This window comes from Octopus bimaculoides, chromosome 1, assembly GCF_046866305.1.
Source record: "Octopus bimaculoides isolate indiv1 chromosome 1, ASM4686630v1, whole genome shotgun sequence".
Lineage (NCBI taxonomy): Eukaryota > Metazoa > Mollusca > Cephalopoda > Octopoda > Octopodidae > Octopus > Octopus bimaculoides.
In genome coordinates this window covers 81,872,884-81,897,288 of record NC_142928.1, presented here as the reverse complement: position 1 = coordinate 81,897,288, position 24,405 = coordinate 81,872,884, and the positions used below count along the sequence as shown (strand labels likewise).

At 35.3% G+C, this 24,405-nt stretch overlaps 1 protein-coding gene across 25 annotated transcripts in view; it reads left to right on the top strand.

Annotated features, from left to right (window-relative positions):
- The window catches only part of LOC106874564 (uncharacterized), a 268,447-nt gene that overhangs the window by 195,572 nt on the left and 48,470 nt on the right, over positions 1-24,405 (top strand). For 2 of the 25 annotated variants that reach the window (XM_014922338.3, XM_089353091.1), the window contains exon 1: positions 17,801-18,119. The exons of 21 other annotated variants lie outside the window; for them this stretch is intronic. In XM_014922338.3, coding sequence (XP_014777824.1) covers positions 18,075-18,119 — 45 coding nt within the window. In that variant the 5' untranslated portion in view covers positions 17,801-18,074. Of the gene's footprint in view, positions 1-5,791; positions 5,851-13,373; positions 13,399-17,800; positions 18,120-24,405 lie in introns of those variants that run through there. 2 more of the 25 variants (XM_089353129.1, XM_089353126.1) reach the window with 2 other exon arrangements.

The window sequence follows — 24,405 nt, the reverse complement described above, 5'->3', positions numbered from 1 at the left end:
GTTCTTTTGTTTCATGACATTTAACTATACACAGATAATGTCAGGCTTCTGCACAGTCTCCAATTATCTAATTTTAATCATGTAGCGTTGATGAGCCCAAGGCTATGGCAGAAAACATGGTTCAAGGTTCAATCCTGCAGCATGGTACATTGGCCATGTGAGTGTTTAAAGTCCCTGTATTACATAACAATCTTGATTAGCACTTTAAATATGATAGTTTGCCTTTGATTATGCATCTAGTAAAAAGTATGGTAAGATTACATCACAAAATCTTATGATTATAAGGCTTGCATAATTTCTACAGTTCCACTGGTAATTCATTACATTTTGTCTATTTTTTCCTTTTACTGCTTCATAACATAACAGCTATATGCATGTATGCATATTTGCATCTTTTTTTGTCCAATATAATATATTGTAAAAAATTATCTTTCACTCTCCCTCTCCCAGTGTGTGTGTGTGTTCAGAAACTAAAAGAGAAAAGTATAAGAGAGAGACAAGGGACAGCTGGGGGGGGGGGGGGGGGATAGAGCTGAAAATAATTAAATAGAAAGGTGAGTGAGGTAATTTTCCTAATTCCCCCCCCACACACACACACACACAGTATCTGCATAAAAAGAAATATGTCAATTGACAATGGAATATGTGATAAGAGAGTGAAAGGGGTGGAGAGTAGATGCTGCAGCTCACTGGGGGAATGGCAAAAGAGAGAAAGTGCTTTCTTTTTCTCTTTGCTGAAAATATAACTGATTTAAGAAAAATACTTGGTGGTGAGGAAAGAAAATAGTTTTGGCCCAATATTGACAGAGGTGCGTACTGACCTAACAAGTCTTATGTATTTCTGTGTGTGCAGGTACATAATGTATAAAGATTGTATGTGTGTGTGTATGTATTTATATACATGCGCATGCTCATACATGCATTCAATTTATAGTTTATTCCTGGCTTGCAGCAGGTGTTTTATTCAGTTTCTCTAAAGCTCTTTATCCAAAGAGAGAGAGAGAGAGTGTGTGTGTGTGTGCGCGTGCACTCTCATCAATGTGTATGTCTGTGCAAGTGTGTATATATAGGCGCAGGAGTGGCTGTGTGGTAAGTAGCTTGCTTACCAACCACATGGTTCTGGGTTCAGTCCCACTGCGTGGCACCTTGGGCAAGTGTCTTCTACTATAGCCTCGGGCCGACCAAAGTCTTGTGAGTGGATTTGGTAGACGGAAACTGAAAGAAGCCCGTCGTATATATGTATGTGTGTGTATATGTTTGTGTGTCTGTTTGTCACCCCAACATCGCTTGACAACTGATGCTGGTGTGTTTACGTCCCCATAACTTAGCAGTTCGGCAAAAGAGACCGATAGAATAAGTACTAGGCTTCCAAAGAATAAGTCCTGGGGTTGATTTGCTCAACTAAAGGCGGTGCTCCAGCATGGCCGCAGTCAAATGACTGAAACAAGTAAAAGAGTAAAAAGAAAAGAGTATATGTTTGTGTTAATGTATGATCTGTATCTACATATGCATGTGAAGACTAACTGAATTTAACAATAGGTGATATTTTATGTTATCACCACTTAAAATTGGATCTAACACAACATCCACTTTTAAGATAAGATAAATATTACCTCTCGGTATTAAAACTGCTTCTGTTGCTGCTAATGAATTTAACAATATTTCTTAAATTCCTTGAAAACATATTCAAATTTTTAAAATCCCACAAGAATGCATTGCTGAAGTTTCAGTGTTTCCTCTGATACTTGTTAATCATTTTATGTTTTTCAATGTTGAGGTGAAGAAGCTATCCAATTTAATTTGGTTTATTATCACTGTATACAAATATTAAATGCAGATACAACATTGATTTTCTGGAGCCTTTGGTCCCAAAGCCTTTCCAGATTACTGATTTTTCCAAACTAGGGATAGTTACATCATCATCATCATCATTTAACGTCCGCTAGCATGGGTTGGACGGTTTGACTGAGGACTGGTGGACCAGGAGGCGACACCAGGCTCCAATCTGATTTGGTAGAGTTTCTACAGCTGGATGCCCTTCCTAACGCCAACCACTCCGAGAGTGTAGTGGGTGCTTTTACGTGCCACCGGCACGAGGGCTAGTTAGGCGGGTACTGGCGACGGCCATGCTCGGAATGGTGTATTTTATGTGCCAGCTGCACAGGAACCAGTCCATCGGCACTGGCAACGATCTCGCTCGAATGTCTTTTCATGTGCCACGCTTGAAATTAAACAAATATTGAGTTTAAATTTTGGCACAAGGTCAGCAATTTTGTGGGAGGAGATAATTAGATTACATCAACCTCAGTACTCAACTGAGGCTTATTTTATTGATCCTGAAAGAATGAAAGGCAAAGTCAACGTCAGCGGAATTTGAACTCAGAACATGAACACAGATGAAATGCCACTAAGCATTTTGCCCAGCGTGTTAACAATTCTGCCAAATTGCTGCCTTAAATTAAACAAATATTAAATTTACTTAAATAATCAAATAAAATACAGGCTTGTACAGTAGTATAAATGATACAAGTTTATTAATACTGTACTGTGCAAGTTACTGTAAAACAGGACCTCCCAGTAAGCTAGTCTGTCAGCTCTGCTTATAAATTATTGTGAATTATAAGAGGTTCCAGACCATCAGTGTCTGGAAAATTGGTGTTGTACCTGTATTACAAGATACTATGGAAATTTTTATAAAATTATCATATAAAGCTTGTCTTGGTTATTTTTTTTTTCATTGCTTTATTAAGCCTTAGGCCAATTCTAATTATTAGCCCTAACCATATCTTGTTTCATAATCAGAATAAATAAATTACTGTCTATCTTGCTGTATGTTGTAGCATAAGATGTCATGTGTCTGCATTGTTTTAAAACTGGTTTCATATACATTCCAGCTCTGTATTATGCTGGGTTGCTTTACAAGCCAAGGAAGCCTCTATCTATGTTAACAGTATTCAGTTTTTTCAAATTTTTGGTTCATTGCATGGAGGTTAAGTAAAGAAAAATTACTGAATATTGTTTGTTTTATTACTCTAATTAGTGTAATTACTTAATCTACTTAAATAGTGTAATTATTCAGCAGTGCTATTCACATGGGAAATTTGAAAAGAAAACTATGTTTTATAGTTAATATTAAATTGACAAATTTTTTTAAAAATAAGTTTAAGAATAATGTAGAACACCTACCAATTGGGGTTCTCTAGACTCCTTACTGTGAGTAGAGTCAAATTTAATGTAAAGTTCATGCAGCTTAAGTCTGTTAGCTTTGCCTGATGGCTCATTTAACCAGATCAATAGAAAAAGTCATCAGGCAAAATTTTAAGTCCTTAACATGAATGTTTTAAAATTGAAAATTTAGGGGAAAATAGTTGAGAAGCAGACTTTCCAACCGCTTGATTCTGAGTTCATTCCCACTATATGGTACCTTGGGTAAGTGTCTTTTACAATAGACCCAGGCCAATCAAAGCCAATTGGATTTGTAGACAGAAACAACAATAGGACTGAACTTGAAACCATGTACATGGTAAGCAATCTTCTTTATCACATAGTTAAAACTTATAATATAACCCATTACATCTGATAGGTCTTGTTAGCAAAGACATTTTTTACTGGATCATCCTGACTTATTTTAGTAACCAGTAATACCATAACTTCATTGCTAATTAAAGAATTTAACTACAGATATATACTTTGTCATTTTAGCAAAGTTAAGCATTTTCATACTGAGGTCCTCTGTCTTAAAACAATACAGTATAACCTCTCTAGTGCTGATGTCTGAATAAAATGCATCCAGTTTATATTGTAAAGAAATTGGTAATAGGAAGGGCGTCCAGCCATAGAAACCAAATCAAAAGTTAAATATACAGACACCAGACTATGAGAGTTGCAACTTTGAATTGTGAAGACCTATTCAATCCATGTCTGCATGAAAAGCAGACATGATGGTGATGGTGGACAATCTCACACACACACATGTATATCTGCAATTCCCTATTAAGAGTTGCCTTCCAACCTACAGATGCCAGGATTTCTCAATCTTAAAGAATTTGCTGTATGTTTATAATAAAACTACGAATATTGAATTAAAACACAAAAGTGACTCAAAAATGCTTTTAAATATAATTTGCAGAACTTTTGGATTCTAGGGAACCTTGATTAGAAAACGCTATGGAATATTGATTATTTTCAAGTTCATTCTTCTTATGACCAGATACAAAAAGATTACCTAATCTTTACAAATATTAGTTCACCATCATTTCTCATGGACATGTTACTCTTCATCATCATCATTGTTTAATATCTGCCTTATTTGTGTATTAGGATGAAATCAATAACATCTCCAAGTCTAAGTGAGTTAGTAATAAAATATTCATCATCATATTACATCTATTATGGCAGTGAGCTGGCAGAGCTATTAATATAGCATGCAAAATGCTTAGCAACATTTCGTCTGTCTTTATGTTCTGAGTTCAAATTCTGCTAAGATTGACTTTGCCTTTCATCCTTTCAGGGTCAGTAAAATAAGTACCAGTTGAGAACTGGGTTGGATGGAACTGATTTACTCCCTCCCCTGAAATTATTGGCCTTGTGCCAAAATTTGAAACCATTATATTACATCTGTAATCTTACCAATTAATCACAGCTTCCTATACTAATCCATATTTTCTAATTCAAATTTTTAGATAACAAATTTGTGTGCACAATATATCAATTAATTTTTTCCAATTTCAATTTACTGCTCTCAAAGAATGTATTGTTTCTGATTAATATTTCATTGTAACAATCTTTTCAATGACATCACCAAAGTCTCTACCATCCCTATGATTTTGTCTTGGTTCATTCATTTCATCAGCACATGTACCATGTATTTTGGTGACAAAACAACAATCTGAATATCTTCAAAAATTCTATTGTACCATGTTTTATGCTTATAAGATGTGCTATAAGTTTTATTAATCTTCGTTTTATTAATCTTCGTCATCACTCTTATAAAATTATGCTTTATTTATAAATTGTGTGTGCATGTATAAAGATGGTTTTGTATTGTGTATTTCTTCAGCTGAATACACGTCATTGAGTGGTTAAAATTACCCAAATATGACAACTTCAACACGAAATAACTTCTGAAATACAAAATTTTGTCAAAGACATTAAAAGTAAACCCTGTTCGATGTGACACATTCTACCAGTATCCAAAGTTTCGAAGTGCTTAGTTTAAGAAAATTAGAAAATGTTTGAAATGGATAATATAATTTATAATAAAATAACAGTGATGGTAACGATGATAATAGATTCATGTAGAAACATGTAACTGACCAAAACAAACATGAAAATATTTCGAAAGTTAATCAACTGAAACGTCATATTTAAATAATGCAAAGACAAACAATAATTTATAAATAAATGTATCGTGCTGGTGGGAGGGGGGGGATGATAACCCTGACATACACAAACAAACATTTTTGTTAGTTTTTTTTCTTTTTATTTTATTGTGAACATTACTTAAACAATTACCAAAGAAATGTCTTTTTCAATAAGAAATAGTGGCTATCCTTCAATATAATCTGACTGTGAGCCATTTTGAACGACATATTTGTTTCAGAGTGACCTGTTTTAAAACCTCAGTAACTCTAGTCATTTCTTGTTTAACAGGATAGATATAAGCTTAGGCATATTATAGATAATCAGTGAAATGCTTCTGGGTATATTTTCCATTCAGTCGGTATACAATTTCAACAATACAAGTAAGGTGATAGTTGAGATAAAGTGTATTTCAATCTAGGTGCAGCTTGAATAATATGAATGTTGAACAGTAGATAGCCATTGTGAAAATGACCTACTGAAGTTTATGTAAGTTATTCTTGTGTACAACTTCAATTATGATCAATTCATATCTCCCCAGCAGTATCAACAATGTCATCTTGAAATTTTGGTTTCCTTCCAAATAATCCCAAACTGTATTTTTTAAAATTCGGTCCCCTTTACTACATCGGACTTCCCTTCTCTGAACTAGCAAGTTGCAAAGTCTGTCTCATATTTTCATGATCCTCCTTCATATTCTTCACTAAACACTCACATAATTTTTCTTTGTTAGATCTTATACTCTCTAAGATTCCTTCCCATATAAGTTTTACTGATGATCTTTCGGGGAAAGTATATATAACTGAAAGTATTTGTCAGCAATTTCTGTAGAAACCTTTTATTTATTTCATTTTTTTTCTAGTTGAATTGCTTATGCTTATGTATTTATATATGTGTTTATGTGTCTATATATGTATATTTATGAATATAAGTGCATGTATATTGTATGTACATGCACAATACTTCAACCGCATTGATGTTGAGAGAGAAAGCGGGGGATTGCTCTGCAAAAGACAAAGTCTCTGTGCCTGCTCCTGGGGATAACAAATAAAACTGTTTCCTTCCCACTCTTATTAGTTCTAACAATTGAAAGGAGTTTTATGAGTGGCATCTTTTCCTTCAATTAATAAATAGGTCGCAATTGGCTATTTCACAGATGAATGACGTATATAAGCATGCATATATATGTGTGTGTGTATGTTGCATTTATCCCCCACTATTGCTTAACCATCGGTCCTGGTTTGCTTACATCTCCATAACATAGCGGTTCAGCAAAAGAGGCTTATAGAGTAATTACTGGGGTCAATTTGTTTGACTAAACTCTTTAAGGCAGTGCCCCCACTATGGCCGCAGTCCAATAATTGAAATAAGTAAAAGGTAAAAAGATTACCCATTTGACCCAGAACTTTTTGTGAAACAACTGGAACTAATTATTAGGGATACAACAGTTATGAATCCACTGTATGAAATAAACCAATAGCATACACAAAGCTGTGCCTTGGGGTCAGAAAATTCTTTTTGTTCCAAACCAACACACAAAGTGCAAATATAATTTACATTAAAGTAGAAGTCAACTGTTTGGTATGGTGTAGTTACTATATAAACTATTTTAAATAATACAGTTCTATATTTAAGAGATGAGGAATTATGTACATTATTTACATTATTTATATTTGACAGATATTCGTCCTCATCTTGATTCCAAATTCGATTCCAGGCAGTGACCTTTCAGGAATGAGAGCCCAGGTTCAAAATTTACCCAAGACACCTGATGAAGGCTGGAGGGTATATAAAGCCCACGGGCATATGGCGTAGTGGTTAAGAGCGCTGGCTACTAACCCCAAGATTCCGAGTTCGATTCCAGGCAGTGACCTTAATAATAATAATAACAACATCAAAAAAAAATACTTTAGGAATGAGAACTCGGGTTCAAAATTTCCCCAAGACACCTGATGAAGGCTGGAGGGTATATCAGCCGAAACGTTGTGTTAACAACAAACAAGATAAGGACAAATATCCGTCAAATATAAATAATGTATTTTAAATAACACCAAATAAATAAGGCCACCTTATTGATTTGTGAAAACATAACTTATCATATATGATGGTTCATAAAGGGCATTTTTCTGCCCCAAAATGGCCTAGGAAATCAAGTTAAGTGGTGTAATACGGTGATGCATTATCCGGCAAAGGTAAAGAATACGCATACCCGGTGGTTAGGGTTTAGGGCAGTGGATCCCAACCGAATTCTGGCCATGCCCCACTGAATCATTTCTAAAATCCTCATGCCCCTTTGTGATATTTAATTTTTGTTATTCAAAATTTGGTTAATGTTTATAATATTACCCGGAAACAAAGTTTTTAAGAAATAGTGCAACGGATGTAACAAAATGTGTAGGAAAGGAATATGTAAAAAAAAAAAAGGCTTGGAAAGCAACAGGGTGGGGAGGACTTCAGAAAATTCACAAGATTCAAGTTTTTCCCTCATAACTTTTAGGAAAATGTTTTTTTTTTAAATGAAATTTTATATAAATACCTTTCAACCAGCAAAGATTATGATTAAATTTGTAGGAAAATCTTTTCTGAGGTGTGGGGGGAGGGCTTTGGAAAATTCACAAGATCCGGAGTGTTCGCCCATAAATAACTTGGTGACAGTTTATCCGTGGATAGCGATATAAATCCAAATTTTAAATATTCCTCTGCATATTGACGTACTTTTTTTACTTGCACTACTCATTTTATGTATTTTTGAATCGGCATAACTACAGATTTCTGCACCCCCGACTTTGGATGATCATAACTTTCAGAAAAATGGATATTTTTAATGAAATCGTCTCCAAATATGTGTTATATTATGTATATTCTGAATATACAAAATTTTAGGGGCAAAGTCTTCCACTTCAGTTCGTCTTAACTTTCAAGAAAATGGATATTTTTTAATGAAATTCTCTACAAATATACCTCGGACTATGTAGATTCCGAGGACATAGGAATTTAGGGATAAAAAAAATTGGGAGATATTTTTGAGAACTGTTCCCCACTCGCGGGTGTTTCTGAACAAGTCCATATTTGTTACATTTTCGCCGATTTGTGCATTTAGGCCACATATATAGTTGTGAAATTGTGAATCATTATGAGTGTCTTCAAAAATCCTCAGAGCTTTGGCTTTGTTATCTCATTTTGTCTAATATATGTGTCTGTGCATTTCTTTTTTAAAATATCCTGCCAAAATTGAGGTGCATCTTACAATCCATGAAATATAGTACCAACAATATAACTTACCAAGAAAAAAATTGCTAGGTCGTCTGAGAAAGATTTAGGTTTAAATTATTTTGTACATGTATAGACATAGCTGTGTGGATAAGTTCGCATCTCAACTGCGTAGTTTGGGATTCCTATTACATACAGTAGCCCCTATCCTTGAGAGTAAGTTTCGTAAACGAAAAACGAGGAAGCTTGTAGTGTGTTTATGAGTATGAATGACCTGTGTTGGTTTGGTTATGTCCCTGCAATGGGGTCAATTTGACTGCCTAAACCCATGATCTTTTTAGGCTTTCAGTGATTGATGTGGTTGGTGCACCAAAACATTGTGCCCTTCCTCTGTCACTTCTACCACCACTCTCTTTGTCTTCCTACCACAAGCCCGCCTGATGTACCCTCCTCATCTCCTGCTATGCCTACTGTGTTTACTCCCATGACCAACTTTATTGTAAACTCTTTAGCCTGTCCTTCCTCAAAATTGCAGTTCCTTGTCTGGCGGTTTTAGCCAAGCTACATTTATCTCCTCGCAACCAAAAGAATTTGACTTCAACTTGCAGAGAGCTATTTCTTGGTTTTCTGCTTTCAGTTTGCATCAATTCTATCCTGTTGCCCCAACGAAAATTAGAGTTATTTGTTACCAAACTTTACTAATCCCTTTACATTATCCAACTTCTCGAACAGTGGTTAGGTATCATTGTTGTGTTTGACACTAAACTATTCGAATGTTTCCCTGTAACTTTCCCTGGTGGATTTTTAGAGCAATTTATAACATATATTGATGGCAACAGTTTTTATTATAAAATACTAGTTTTCTGGTGTTATTTGTCGTACTATTTATTGTACATGTACTACATGTCAGTGTCCTGTATGGGTATGACGTTTTTTTCAATAAACACGTTAGAAAGTTAAAACAATCCAAAATAACTTACACACTTTATCGTGTAAATACTACTAAGTATTTTTTGCCTGGCAAGTTAATCCAATAACTTAGTAGCATTTACACACGCCGTTGCAGGCGATCTTTCGGTACTAGATCCCATAACTTCCGTTCGTTGTGCGCACACATACTGATTACATTATCGTATAGTGTGTTTATGTTTTTAAATGACTTGAAAATATGAAAAGTCAACATTAAATAGAAAAAAAAAGTGAATCACTTTTTACGGAAAAGGCCGATATTTCGGACTGGTATCGAAAGATCGCCGCAATTTAACACTGCTTCACCCAACATCCCCAGTATTTCAAGTTAACTAGTGTCTCTATGTGGTCAAACGACCTGCTAGAAATAGCAACCAAACTTCACCCAGATTAGACTCCCACTGTCTTGAGTAAAGACAGTGGAAAGTGTAGCCCTGATATACTTAAAAACGGGATGGAATGTTTTTCATCCTTACCGATGGAGGCACACAAAGGTCATAGTCACTCCTTTCACATCCTATAGCTAAATAAATAATTAAGGAAAGAAAAATGACTTCCTCAGTAACTTAGCACTCTTTGTTATGAAACATGTAAAATTAATCTTGGAAATAAAACAGCTCATTGGATTTTTCGTGCCCTCGTTTCTGTCGTATACGTTTAGGTACAGGATAGAATTATTCAGCCTACATTGAGGTTTAAATTATCTTTAAAAATTGCACAACTGGCGTCAAGGGTATATAATCTACTTATAATCCAATACATTTTTCTGATAAGGCGGCTAGCTGACAAGATCGTTAGCTCTCCGAGCAAAAAATACTTAGTAGCATTTCTTCCGGCTTTACGTTTGTTCTGAGTTCAAATTTCGCCGTTGGCAATTCTGCCCTTCCTCCTTTTCAGACTGATAAAATAATGGTAAATTTTGATACTTTCATCTGCATGATTTTCACTAAGAAAAAAAAAACAAAAAAAAACTCGGATTTTTTGCATGGAATCAAGTACCCTGACCTCCTAATGTGCCGCAAACTCCTTATTTGTGTTCGGAAAAAAAAGTGGGGGGGGGGGGGCTCCTTTACCATAAAAATTACCAGTCGACTAACCACTACCCCCCAAAATTCAGATTAGTCTATAATAACATAATACAAAAAATAATATTACTATTTATTTTTCTTAATAAAAATGAGTGAAGGGAAAACTTTGCAGCTTGATATCGTACATGTCACTAACACTTACTAAAATTCTAATGTGTCACTAAAATCCTGAGGTACGAAATTAAGAACTTTCATGTACGGGGTGGTCTGAAAGTCTTGTCACCACCTACAAATATTGTTTTAATTTTCTATTATGAAGGAGAGAGTTTCACAAGTGCGATATCAGAATACTCAACTGTTGAAGGACAGCCTTTATAACAATCACCAAAATACAGTTTCATAAAATATCACACAGGACATGGCGCCGCATCATTTTGTGTTACGAAAATGATGATGTCCATACAGACCTTCTCGATGCGTGATAGTGTCAGTGTCAATGAAAATGGATAAACTAAAACCAGTACATGTGTTTGATATTATTATATTGTTCCTCTATTGTTCTTATTACTTTTTAGTAGGGTGTGACAAGACTTTCGGACCACCCTATACATCTCACTGAATATAAAAAAACCGAATGTATGTATCTATATATATATATGTATATATATATATGTGTGTGTGTGTGTGTGTATATATGGGAGAATTTACGAAAAAAACAACAACAGACGAGGACAGATGGTGTAAACAACAAAAGGATGTATTAGTTTAACGCTCAGGAATAGAGAAAGTCTTTGACGTTTCGAGCTACGCTCAGGCGCAGGTATGGTTGAATGGGTAACAAACCTGCTTCCCAACTATGCAGTCTTGGATCCAGTTCCACTGCGTGGCACCTTGGGCAAGTTTCTTCTACTTTGACCTCAAGCCGACCAAAGCCTTGAGAGTGGATTTGGTAGATGGAAACTGAAAGCCCATCGTGTGTGTGTTTGTATACATATATCTATACACACAGACACACGTGTATGCATATATCTGTGTGTTTGTTTATTTCTCCGTCTCAGCTGTTCTAAACTTGTTGACTCTATATATATCATTTCAACCTCAACTCAATCGGTATACTTGTCATCGGTGTTGTTTTAACAGTTTTATAGAACCCTAGACAAAGCAATGCACTGGGCCTATAGTTTTTATTTATTGATAGCAAAACCTCAACATATATAGATTACCACCGGGCCCTTACTCCCATAGGCACCTTCCCTCCTCAGTTCGGCAAAATAGACCAATACAATATGTACCAGGATTTAAAAATTAAAAGTACTGGAGTCAGTTTGTTCGACTAAGCCCTTCAAGGCAGTACTCCAGCATACCCGCAGTCAAGTGACTAAAACTAGTTAAAGAAATAGTCAATCAACACACACACACAAACACTTGATTTTGACAAGGGAAAATGCGCATATTAAATATGGAGTTAATTTAATGCTAATCATCTCCTTCAAAAAAATTATCCAACCGTAAGTTGAGGTTCAACTTCTTAGTTGTTGACTTTAATGCAAGACACAAGTATGCTCTACACCGGAGTAGTACTTTCTTTTGTAACACATACTCAACATATATTCACATACTTAGACAACGTTGTAAAATGTCCACCTACTTGGTTTAAATGACAAACTTGACTGTCAAGCTGTGTCTTCGCTCTGACACTTCTAATATTACAATCGTCTCAGCTGTTCTAAACTTGTTGACTCTATATATATCATTTCAACCTCAACTCAATCGGTATACTTGTCATCGGTGTTGTTTTAACAGTTTTATAGAACCCTAGACAAAGCAATGCACTGGGCCTATAGTTTTTATTTATTGATAGCAAAACCTCAACATATATAGATTACCACCGGGCCCTTACTCCCATAGGCACCTTCCCTCCTCAGTCTCTATGATTCTTTCTCTCTTTCGGTATGTATAGCCTTCCTTAACTCTTTGTCTGCCATCAACCCTAGTATGTGCACCCATCCAGCTTTCAAGTCAACTCTCTGCATTTCTCTTTTATTTTGTCCTCTCTTTTTATTCGATGTAAAGTGTGACTGGAGAAAGGAACCAACATATCAGCTATCATATGTGTATATGTATGTATATGTCTGTGCGTATATATATATATATATATACTTGACACACATTATGAAGTAACTAAGCTGACAATAGGAAGTCATTTACTTTGTCTCGTTTGATGAAGGATTCGGGATCCAATATAAGCAAATGGCCCAAACATTAAAAAGCTTTAAAAGATGTTATTGTCCTCCACCTAAGAAGTTAGTTGCTTATGCAGTCTTAATTCTCTTGTGTACTATCATTTTTTTAATGTCCTCATATTGCAACATAAAATGACATATCTTGTTACCGAAAAGCTTTCATTAATACTGGCAGTGTGTTGGAGTAATTTTATTTCTCTAATGTTTTTAACTGCTTTCTCTGGTGTTTGTCGCATGTCCTCTTTAGTAATCATTATTCAAGTCCCCATTGTGAATATTGAACATTTTGTTTGAATTTTCTCCATCTTCAGTTCGATGACACGTAATTTGAACCTCCAGTTCAAGATTTCTATGCGTGATACACAACCACTTTTTATTTTTCTCTCTTTGCTATGTATTGTAATGTTACGTGCTCGTGTTTATTACGCCCAACTTGTGTATTTGTGTGTCGTCTTAATGCATGTGCTTCTATTTAAACGACTGAGTGAATGAACGAGCATGTGCAGGCGGAGAAGGAGGAAGGACTGGAACTAGAATTTATCATAAATTCTTTTGGTTCAGGCATTGGGTGCTGTGTGTGAACAGTTGTAAGTACGGAGATGGCAGTGTTCGGGAGAACACTGTTTCAGATAGATATAATTTGACCTTTTTTTTTACTTTTATCTTTTCTTTTACTTGTTTCAGTCATTCGACTGCGGCCATTCTACATGTTAATAATATTCCTACACTGTGAAGCAGCGAGCTGGAAGAATCGTTTGCACGCTGAGTAAAATGCTTAGTGGCATTTCGTCCGTCTTTACGTTCAACTGCCACCGGGGTCGATTTAATCGATTTAACCCGTTCCCTGAAATTGCTTGCCTTGTGCCAAAATGGAAGCCAATAATTTTCCTCCATTGTAATTTCAATAGATTTTTAGCAGATATAAACACCGTGTCTTTATTGAACAACACTATCGTCAACAGACAAGTAGAAACCAAGCGAACTAGTTTCAATTCTAAGTTGCTGACCGACAGATTTTTTAATTTTTTAAAACTAAACACTTTGAAACTTCAGATACTGGTAGAATGTGTCACATAGAACAGGGTTTACTCTTAACGTTTTTGACAAAACTTTGTATTTCAGAAGTTATTTCATGTTAAAGTTGTCGTATTTGGGTAATTTTAACCAATCAATGACCTGTATTCAGCTGAAGAAAATTACTGCTGTTGTTTGTGAACAACAGCATCCGGGTCCACTTCCTTAACAAAACTCTTCTTTAATAACCAAAGATGTTTTTATAGCAACATAGGTTTGCTGTATCAGGGTTGATTTGAGGCTAAATAACAAAATTATTACTGAGACGGACCAACGACGGAGTCTGTATGTGGTTGCAAACTTCAAGGTCAATTTGTGCTGAGCGGCTCCATTCTGCGTGCTTTAGCTTCGTTGTTAAGGCAACAGTGCAGATACTTATTGATCAGACCTCATATATATATATATATATATATATATATATATATATATATATATATATATATATATATACATATATATATATAAACAATTTGACTCCGCTCTGTCTGACTTAGTTTCGTGAGCGCATAGGACGAACCCATCTCTGACGAGATGGGTTTGTACTACTCGTCCAAACTTTGAGTCATATGTAAGTGAGTTTTAAAAAATGCTATAAATAATTCCTTCTAAATATGTTGAGTACCACTTCCTTTCGTTTATTCGCTCGCTGATATATATATATATATATATATATATATATATATTATTATTATTATTAAAAGCAACAGAAATATCACAAAAAATGTTAGTCCAAGAGTTTCATGTTCCCGTTCATCGGACAGATTTGTTAGAATGGGAACGTGAAACTCTGAGTAACAGCTTTTGTGATATTTCTGCTGCTTTTAATAAAGCATATTACTCTACCTCTGGTATTTGAGTACTCTTCTTTCCACATTGTTTCACATTTATGTGCTTACTCCTGTATTTTTATGAGGAGACCCCTTTCATTCATGAATGACCATGTGATTGTATCTAGGAAGTTACCCTCCGAGGCACAAGTCCGGGCAAGGTTGTTTGTGGAAGGCCAGCAGTCGCCCATGCATACCAGCCTCCCCTCTTCACACCACTGATGTTATCCAAAGGAAAGGCAAAGGCCGATACAGCTTGGCATCAGTGATGTCGCAACTCATTTCTACAGCTGAGTTAACTGGAGCAACGTGAAATAAAGTGTCTTGCTCAAGAACACAACACGCAGCCTGGTCCGGGAATCGAACTCACAACCCCACGATCTTTAGCTTGACGCTCTAACCACTGAGCCATGCGCCTTAACGGTATGTGTGTGTACACACACACACACACACACAAAGGACTTTCATACAGTTTCCGCCGCCAAATTCATTCATAAGGCACTCGTCTGTTTGGGGCCTATAATAGAATGTGGTCACAAAGCGAGTTTCTTAACCACACAGCTATTTCTGCGCCTATCTATTGAGTTTTAAACCCAAACTATATGTAAATGGATGTAAACACCTCCCCTTTGTTATAATATCCTCATTGAGGAATCAATTAGCCGTACTAGTTTCGATCTTGTGCCGTGATTTCAAATACTCTGTATACTGTACTATATATAGTATTGTACAGTGAATGCATTAAAGTTAAACCCTGTTAACGTATCAGAAAATTATAATTGTTAACATTGGCACTTGGTCTTCATTTTGTGGAAGCGTATGGTTGATTTAATCACCATTCATCCTTTAAGTGCTTATTTATGGGCCCTTATTTTATTAATGTCAGAGGGGTTAAAAGACAATGTTGACTTCAGCTTGATTTAATGCTTTGCCTGTCTCAAGCATTTTCATAAATTTGTCTTAAATGTGTTTGTTTGTTTTCAAACTTTTAGTCATCCCCTTGTTTCATGCGTTCTGAGTAATTATAAAGCTTTTCTCATAGTTCCTGTAGTGGTTTTAAAAAATTGTTATTTGCGTCATTTCATGTGTGCACGCCGGAAAATGTCCTGTGTTTCAAAGGCAAAGGATTAATGTATTGTTTATGATGTGTGATACGATTGTTATTAACTCCAGAACAAAGTTGTTCCAATGGTGACCATCCTATCTTTTCCAATATGTCCTGCCATTTTTTTAACGGTAGGGTTTATGCTTGGAGAGAAATTTGGCTCGAGAGGTTCCCTTAGTTATAGTAATAATGTCGTTATTGTAGTTGCCGCTGTTTATTTTCAACTCTGCGCTCATTGAGAGCAAATTTCTGATCGAAGGCCTTCGAAACGAATTACTATCCCCTAATTTTTGTACACCAATGGCTACATTATCCAGTGTGTCCTTCCTTAAAAAAATAGCGATATGATTTGAGATTTGATTGTTATTTCTAGCAAGTCCAGCGCGGCTGTATAAACTCTTCATCGCGGTGGTAGCGAAATCACCTCTGTTATGTATGCAAATAATCATAATAACAGGCAATTAAGTTGATAATTAGTAAGAGAACAAGGTCTATAAGAAAAGTACCACCACCACTACAACTACATCACTGAAGCATCTTTCAATAAATGTGTCAGATACTTGTTTATTTTTATTATAATTATGAAAATCAATGGAAAGTGACTTAAGTCAGTTGAATACTAGCTCATGCGCTAACTTCTGTGTCTTTCCCCTCTATATTATTATTATTTCTCCCTCTACCTTCTCACAATCACTACTGTCTACAACAATCCTACTGTTGTTGACTCATTATAATTCTTTCTCCACTCCTCGTAATTATTTTTCTTTTTCTTCTTCCTCCACTTCCACTGTCCATTTTTTTTTTCATTTCTGTCTCTCCATCTGTTTTACTCTATTTCTATTCTCTCTCTCCAATGCACGTTATAACCCATTCCTATTTTTCTGACTCCCATCTCTAACGCCTCAATCTTTATACTTGTTTTTTGTTGTTGTTCCTTTTTATCTTCCTGAACCGAAGAGGAGTCAACGAGAGAGCCTCTACATAGTCTGCTAGAAATAACAGCCAAATCCCCCCCCCCCGCTCGCATCCTACTGTCTTATCAGGACACGTTAAACCTTATAAATTCCTACATATCACGAAAAAGGACATGATGATCACGGCTGGAATGCCCGTAGATTATAGACCCGCTCGTTCAGTGCTGGCTTAGGATTTAACAACAACAACGAACTAACGAGGGAGCTTATACAATCAGGCATGGACAACCGTTTTTGAGAAAAACTTAAAGAAAAGCAAAATAATTTTAATGAACGTTATCTTTTTTCTTGATAAATTAAATGTACCGTTCAGAAAGTCCCGCGGGCCGCAGTTTACCCGCGGGCCGCAGTTTACCCATGGTCGCTTGGCTTGCGAGAAATAGCCAAATTTCTCTTATCTTATAATCCCAATGCCTTACAGAAAGACATTAAAGTGTCGTCAGGATGGTCGTAGTAGGAATACCTTGTATCATATATCCTGCTCGCTTAGGATTAAATAATACAACCATCCTCAACTGTCACCAGACATCGTCTACAGATTCCTACTGTGTCCCACATCAGCTGTAGTCGTCCCCTTTAAGCCTCGCTCTTTATATCTGCTATAGCCTGCTATATTACTTTTTCCTTTCTTTCTTTGTCTATATCACTTTTCCTTTCTCTCTCTCTCTCTCCGCTGTGTTTTGTCTTCTTTTTCTCTGCTGTTTTATCTGTTACTCTTTTTTTCTGCTTCTCTGCTTGTCATTCGCCTTTTCTCCCTTCCCTTCTATTTGTCTTTCTCCCTCCCCTTCTCTACTCTTTATCTATCTATCTATACTGACTCGAATATGAAATGAGATAGATAGATATACATACATACATACATATATACACACACAAAGTTACTAACTTTGACAAGTAATGTGTGGCGGTAATAGGTATTGCTACAACTGATGATGATGTTATAAGTATGTCTGTCTGCAAATATGTATTGTCTATATTCAAATATATTAACTCACTGACACAGAAATACGCACACACTCTTTCACCACACGCAGTTGTATTTCGTTAAACACCAAAAACAAAAAGACCAGAAGAAATGGATTGGTTGAATTGTATTTTGCACACACATATTACCAGACACTAAGCAGTCTTGTAGTAGTGGGTTCACATAAGGCAGCGGGGGAGAGTGCTGCATTTTAAGATTCACCACTTACAACCGGCAGAAGCGGCGGATGTTTAATTTGCTTCAGTCATTCGCAACGTTTTCCCTCTAATGTTGCAGTTCTTACCGCTCCTTGGCACCCATGATTTCTTACCTCGTTTGGCCAACAACAAAAAGCTGTGCGAAGGTAATGTATAATAATAACACATATGTATATATATACATATATATATATACCGTACTTACATATACACGTTTCTGATATATATATATATATATATATATATATATATATAAATTCAATAATAGGATGAATTCTTTTATAAGAATTTATCAAGTAGCTAGCGTGAAAAAAAAACCTCATGAGGGAAAAAATCCATCATTTATTCCCCAAAATATATTTATTTATATAAGGGCATTACTATACAAGAATGCCTCACGCTAAGAGGGACTATAAGGTCAAACTACCATAATAAACACGCTTATTATGGTAGTTTAACCCTAGAGTCCCTCTTAGCGTGAGGCATTCTTGTATAGTAATGCCCTTATATAAATAAATTAATATATATATATATACACACCATACTTAGATATACACGTCTCTGATGTATATAATGTAGATGTGTAGCCTTCGACTTTTTTTTTTATCCAAAGGGATTATTTACATGCTATTTTTATAGTTTTATTTACTTCGAGATCCACCATTCCAAAAAAAGAATTATATATGTATGCGTGTATGTTTGTGTTTATGGAATTTCTGTTTGTTGTTTACGTAGGTTTATTCTCTTCGCTTGCAATATATGCATGTATGCTGAGAGTCGATTAAGATATTGATCCTAACAAAAGATGAATTTTAAAAGGGCTATATATAAATATATAGTATTAGGGAAAAGAAACTTATACTGTGAAATTTAATTTAATTTTAATTTTTAATAAATTGATTTTAATTGAGTTTTTACCTGTAATTTTGGATTTTATCCCTAATATTATTATTATTGTATATATATATATATATATATATATATATATATATATATATATATATATATATATATATATATATATATATATATGACAGAAATATGGCGTTAGAGGCATAAAAGGTGAAAGCAGCCGGATAAAACAGATTTGGTTCGACAAAGTATTCAATATAATTGTTATTATGCTGCTTGGGAACTCGGAATTCCATTTAAATTCCAGTATTTTTTTTGTAGTTTGTTCTCATGTTCTCTCTCTCTCGTCCTTATGACAAAGAAATTACCATTATAAAAACACTACTATTAGTAGTAAAACATGAATTTTACTACACACGTATTCCTTAGTTGTGATTCTCTAAAGTTTAAAAATTGAAAGCCAGTTTGTTTTGGAATTAGTACCACACACACACACATACACACATAAAAGATAACTATGTGTAAACATTAAGATAAATTAGATAAAGGCAAATGTTATATGACACTTGTCATGCCTAATGGCATGTTAAGACTAGAAAATAACTCTGGATAATGTTTTCTTCATTGTTACTAATAAAAATAACCAACGGGCTACACCCAGTCTTATAAATATGTGTATATATGTATGTTTGTTTACATATCAGTACCAATTAAAATGCATGTGTGTATTAAATATCTGTGCATGAGCGTGCTATAACTACATTTGGAGAACTATTAAAAAGGGAGTCGTTACTTCGACCCAGTTCCTACTCCCAGTTGGCTTTATTAAACTTGAGCGAAAGGATGAAGATACCTAGTAAATTCAGTGAGGCCTTACCAAATATTTTCATATACGTAGCTGTTTTTTTTTTTTTCCTTCATTTCTATTATTGTTTAGACTAATGAGGCAGGGCAGCACCCATTGCTTTTTTCTGGATTTCTGAGACTAGTAGAGAAAGAAGGGAAGAAATCACAGCTCTTTTTGTTATCATAAAACTGGAGACCAAGCCCGAATGCTTGCGAGGCACTAAATGACCAGATGATCATATTAAACTGATGTAAGGTATAGTTCACTCAGCAAGATTCCGCACAGTTTCCGGTTACCTTGTTTCAGTCACACGGATTGGGTTCAACTGGCTCGCGTAGACATGCTTTCACACATGTTTGTATACTGCATTATATACATATATATGTGTGCGCTGGCGTGGCTGTGTGGTTGAAAGTTTGGTTCAAAACTATGTGGTTCTGGATTCAGTACTACTATGTGGATCCTTCTATTATCGCCTCGAGCCAACCAAATATAAAACAATAGTGATCAAATGATTTTGAACTTATGTGTGTCTGTTTGCCCCCTATCATTGCTTGACAACCGGTGCTGGTGTATTTACGTTCCTGTAATCTAGCGGTTCAGCAAGAGAGACTGATGGAAAATACTAAAAACCTGCATAGCCTCAACCAGATGACGGAAACAAGTTGATTGTAACTGGAATGAAGGGATTAATCACAGTTCATTTTTTTTTAATTGTTCTGAGTAACTCCTGTGTTAAATTCAGTGTAACATAACTTAGTTTTTACCATGGCACAAAATACTAGACTTGTAGTCAGTGTCGTTTTAAGGGCACACTGAGCAGAGGCCCCATTTTGATCTATTTATGCTGTAGTTTGCTTGACCCAGTACATTGATTTGCCCAGGCGCCTATATTCTGCTACGGTGTCTCCGTAGTTTTTAGTGAACATAACTTTGCGTACTGAGTATGTAGATAGTATGGGTTTTTGACTTTGATCCTTATGTTCAATTACTGATCGATTTCTTCCTCCTTATTCGGATATGCCTGTAATAAAAAAATTATTATTGTATACCCAAGAGAAGCTAAACAAAATATCATTGAAGGCTTTGTTATAATTTTGACATAAAAGCTTTCTTTTTTATTGTTTTCCTTCTTAGCTGAGAATTCCTTGCTATCCTAAACCTTTTTGATTGTCTTTGAAGAAGTTTTGCTAAATTAACTAGACAATTTCCCGACAGTTTTAGAATGGTTTATTTGGATTACATTTCGATAAATTGCTGAGATAAAAGGAAATTGTTTTTGTGAAGTTGCTTTGTGATGTCTTATAACTAAAAGATTCTCGTCATTCATTAATTCGAAAGATTGTAATATGAGAGAATTTCGTCTAGTTTATGAAGAAGACATTATGAAGCAAAATATGTAGAGAGAAATAAAGCAATTATATTAGAGAGAAAGTAAACATAGGAGAAAAAGAAAATGGGTGTATTTACAGGAATAGCTATGAAGATCATGTGTTTATGTTGTGAAGGTTGATGTATTATGTTTGTAGAATAAACGTAGAAGTTTGAAAAAGAGTGAGTACAAGAGAAACATGAATTTTAATAATATAAAAGAGAAATACAGAAGGCTTCACTCAATAATTTAATATTGGACAGTGGAAATATTTGACTTAGTATTAAGGTATTGTGTGTCTACCGGACTTAAGATATTTTGATGTGAAAGGGAGTGTCTGTGTTAGTAATTTCATTATAAAATGGCTGTGTTTAAACTTAAGAATTACCATGTGATAATTCATCATCATCACACACATATATATATATATATATATATATATATATATATATATGTATTTAGATAGATAGATAGCTGTATCTTTCTTTTTTAATGTTTTGTCAGAATGAACAGCATGACTTTCCCTAAATTCAAGATTGGTACTCCTACACATGCACAAACGCACTTTTTCTGCAAAACTTCTGCTATCAGTGACGAGGCATGTCTTTTCTGATTTGTTTGAAGAATTGATTGCATGGCTGAATAAACAAAGATCTATATGTACACACACACACACACACACACACACTATTTATTGAATGGCCTTTGCTTGAAACACAGGGAGACACACACACTCGCATGATGGCTTTCTGCTTGGTTTCCATTGACCAAATTCGAAATCTTGGACCACATGTATATGAAGTAAACTTCTTAATCACACAACTAATCTGCAGCTGTGTGTATATGTATGTGTCTGTATCTTTTAGTTGTTACTGACATTAGACTGCAACCATGCTGATGCACCACATTCAAGGGTTTAGTCTAACAAATTGAACCCCCCACCCCTTTACTAATTTCTTTTTTAAGTGTGGTACTTATTCTCTCAGTCATTTTTTTTTTTTTTTGGCCAATCTGCTGAGTTATGGGGACTTAAACAAACCAACACCAATTGTCAAGAGGTAATGGGAGACAAATACAAAGACACACAGACAAATACTTATATTGGACTTGAAACTTTGTGGTTCCAAAGTTTACTTCTTAACCACACATGCGTATGTGTATGTGTCTATATATATGTTTGTGATGTGTATCTATGCATGTTTACAAGTATATGTAGTTTATATAAATATACACTTTTCCATTTATGGTTTCTTATTTATATCTATATATGGAGGTAGGTGTTAGTTTCATGATTGTTGGATAGTGAATTCGATTCTCAGGCCAAGTGGCACAGTTTATCCTTGAGCAAGATGCTTAATTTAACATTGCTTTAGTATATTCTGCTGAAAACAAATGCTAGTGGTAATTAAGATGAGGTTTACCTCCATACGCAAAACTAATGTTCTAGTCAGGATGTGAGCAGTGGGTGGTCATGCTCTCAGTTGTTTAAATGGCATGAACACTGGGATAAGCTCTGACTTACTAAATCTGCAAACCAGAGCTTATAAACATAAATCTTTCACTAGGAAATATGAATTTAAGTTGCAACCCTGGACTTCTGAGAATACAATATATACATTGGATGTATTGGGTCATTCTATAAATGTGTTTTGTTTCAATTGCATAAACTAAAAGTTGGAGGGGGACGGGATAAACTACCTGCATCAATTTGCTATAAAAACAGGTAGTAACTTTACCATGTCCTTATCCTTAGTGCAAGTTTTCAAGAGTGCAGTTTGATTTTAAGTCATTTTTTTAAAGCTATAATGGAAGTGACAAAGGAGCATATTTGGCATATTTTGCTTTATGAGTTCAATAAAGGCAACAACGCAAAGGAAAGTGTGAGGAATATTAATGCAGTATATGGGGTTAGGACATTAAGCGTAAGCCAGTGTCAACGGTGGTTCCAGAAATTCCAAGCTGGAAACTACAGCTTAGAAGACAAGCCTTGTCCTGGAAGATCTGTAGAGCTCAACAAGGATATCCTGCAAGGACATCCTGGTGGAACAAAATCCCATTGTAACTGTTGAGGATCTAGCAGAGAAGCTTGGATTTGGTAATTCAACTATTCATTGATGTGCATGCCATCAGAAAAGACAGCAAATTGGGTCAAGCGGTTCCTCATAAGCTTTCCAAGTCTAATAACGTGCAAAGAATGTGCGCTCATCTTTGCTGTCACATTTTACAAATGAACTTTGTTTGGACCGAATAGTACTGGTGACAAGAAATGGGTTCTCTATAAAAATGTCAAGTGCCAAAGACAGTGGGTAGGGAAAGGGGAAACACTGGCACCCCAGTCTAAAGAATGTCTTCACCTAAGTAATGTGTTACGTGAAATGTTTAGTCCAATTTGAAGTTTTAAACCCAAACCAAACAATAACAAAGGAGATCTGCTGCAAGCAGCTTGTGCAGCTTAAGTCAACGCTAGAAGAAAAACCACCAGTTTTGGTTTCAAGACTAAAGGTATTCTTCCATCAGGATAATGCTTGGCCACATACAGCAAAGATGACATTCGAAAGGCTTGAACAGTTTGAATGGGAAATGATGCTCCATCCACCATATTTGCTAGACATTACCCCATCTGTTTATCATTTATTCTGCAGTTTTCAAAATCATTTGGACAGAAAAAAACACAAATTCTGTAGATGAGGTCAGAACAGTACTGGAGGTGTACTTTTCGTCATGGACAAGTGAATCTTGTAAAAGAGGCCTTGCAAGTCTATCAGATAGATGGAAGAGCATTGTTAAAAATGGAGTCTATTTTAGATTGAAAAGAATTTTATCTTAATTTTGAAAAATAAAAGAAGTAAAAAAAAATATTATTTATGGGATGACCCAATACATAAACATACAGGTGTAGCTGTTTGGTAAGAAACTTGCTTCTCAACCACATGGTTCCAAGTTCAATCCCATTGCATGGCACCTTGGGCAAGTGTCTTCAAACAATAGCCTTGGGCCAACCAAATCCTTATGAGTGGATTTGGTAGATGGAAACTGAAAAAAGCCCATTCTATATATGTATACATTTATGTGTGTGTCTGTGTTTGTGCCCCCACCATCACCCGACAACCGTTGTTGGTGTGTTTACGTCCCTGTAGCTTAGCAATTCAGCAAAAGAGCCCAGTAGAATAAGTACTAGGCTTACAAAGAATAAATCCTGGTATCAATTTCTTTGAATAAAATGCCCTTTAAGCAGTGCTCCAGCATGGCTAGAGTCAAATAACTGAAACAAGTAACCAAATATACACACTGATTGAATTTGCTGAATAATTTTAATGCCAGACAAATTCCTTGCTGCATCTGTTCTTGATCTTTACATTCT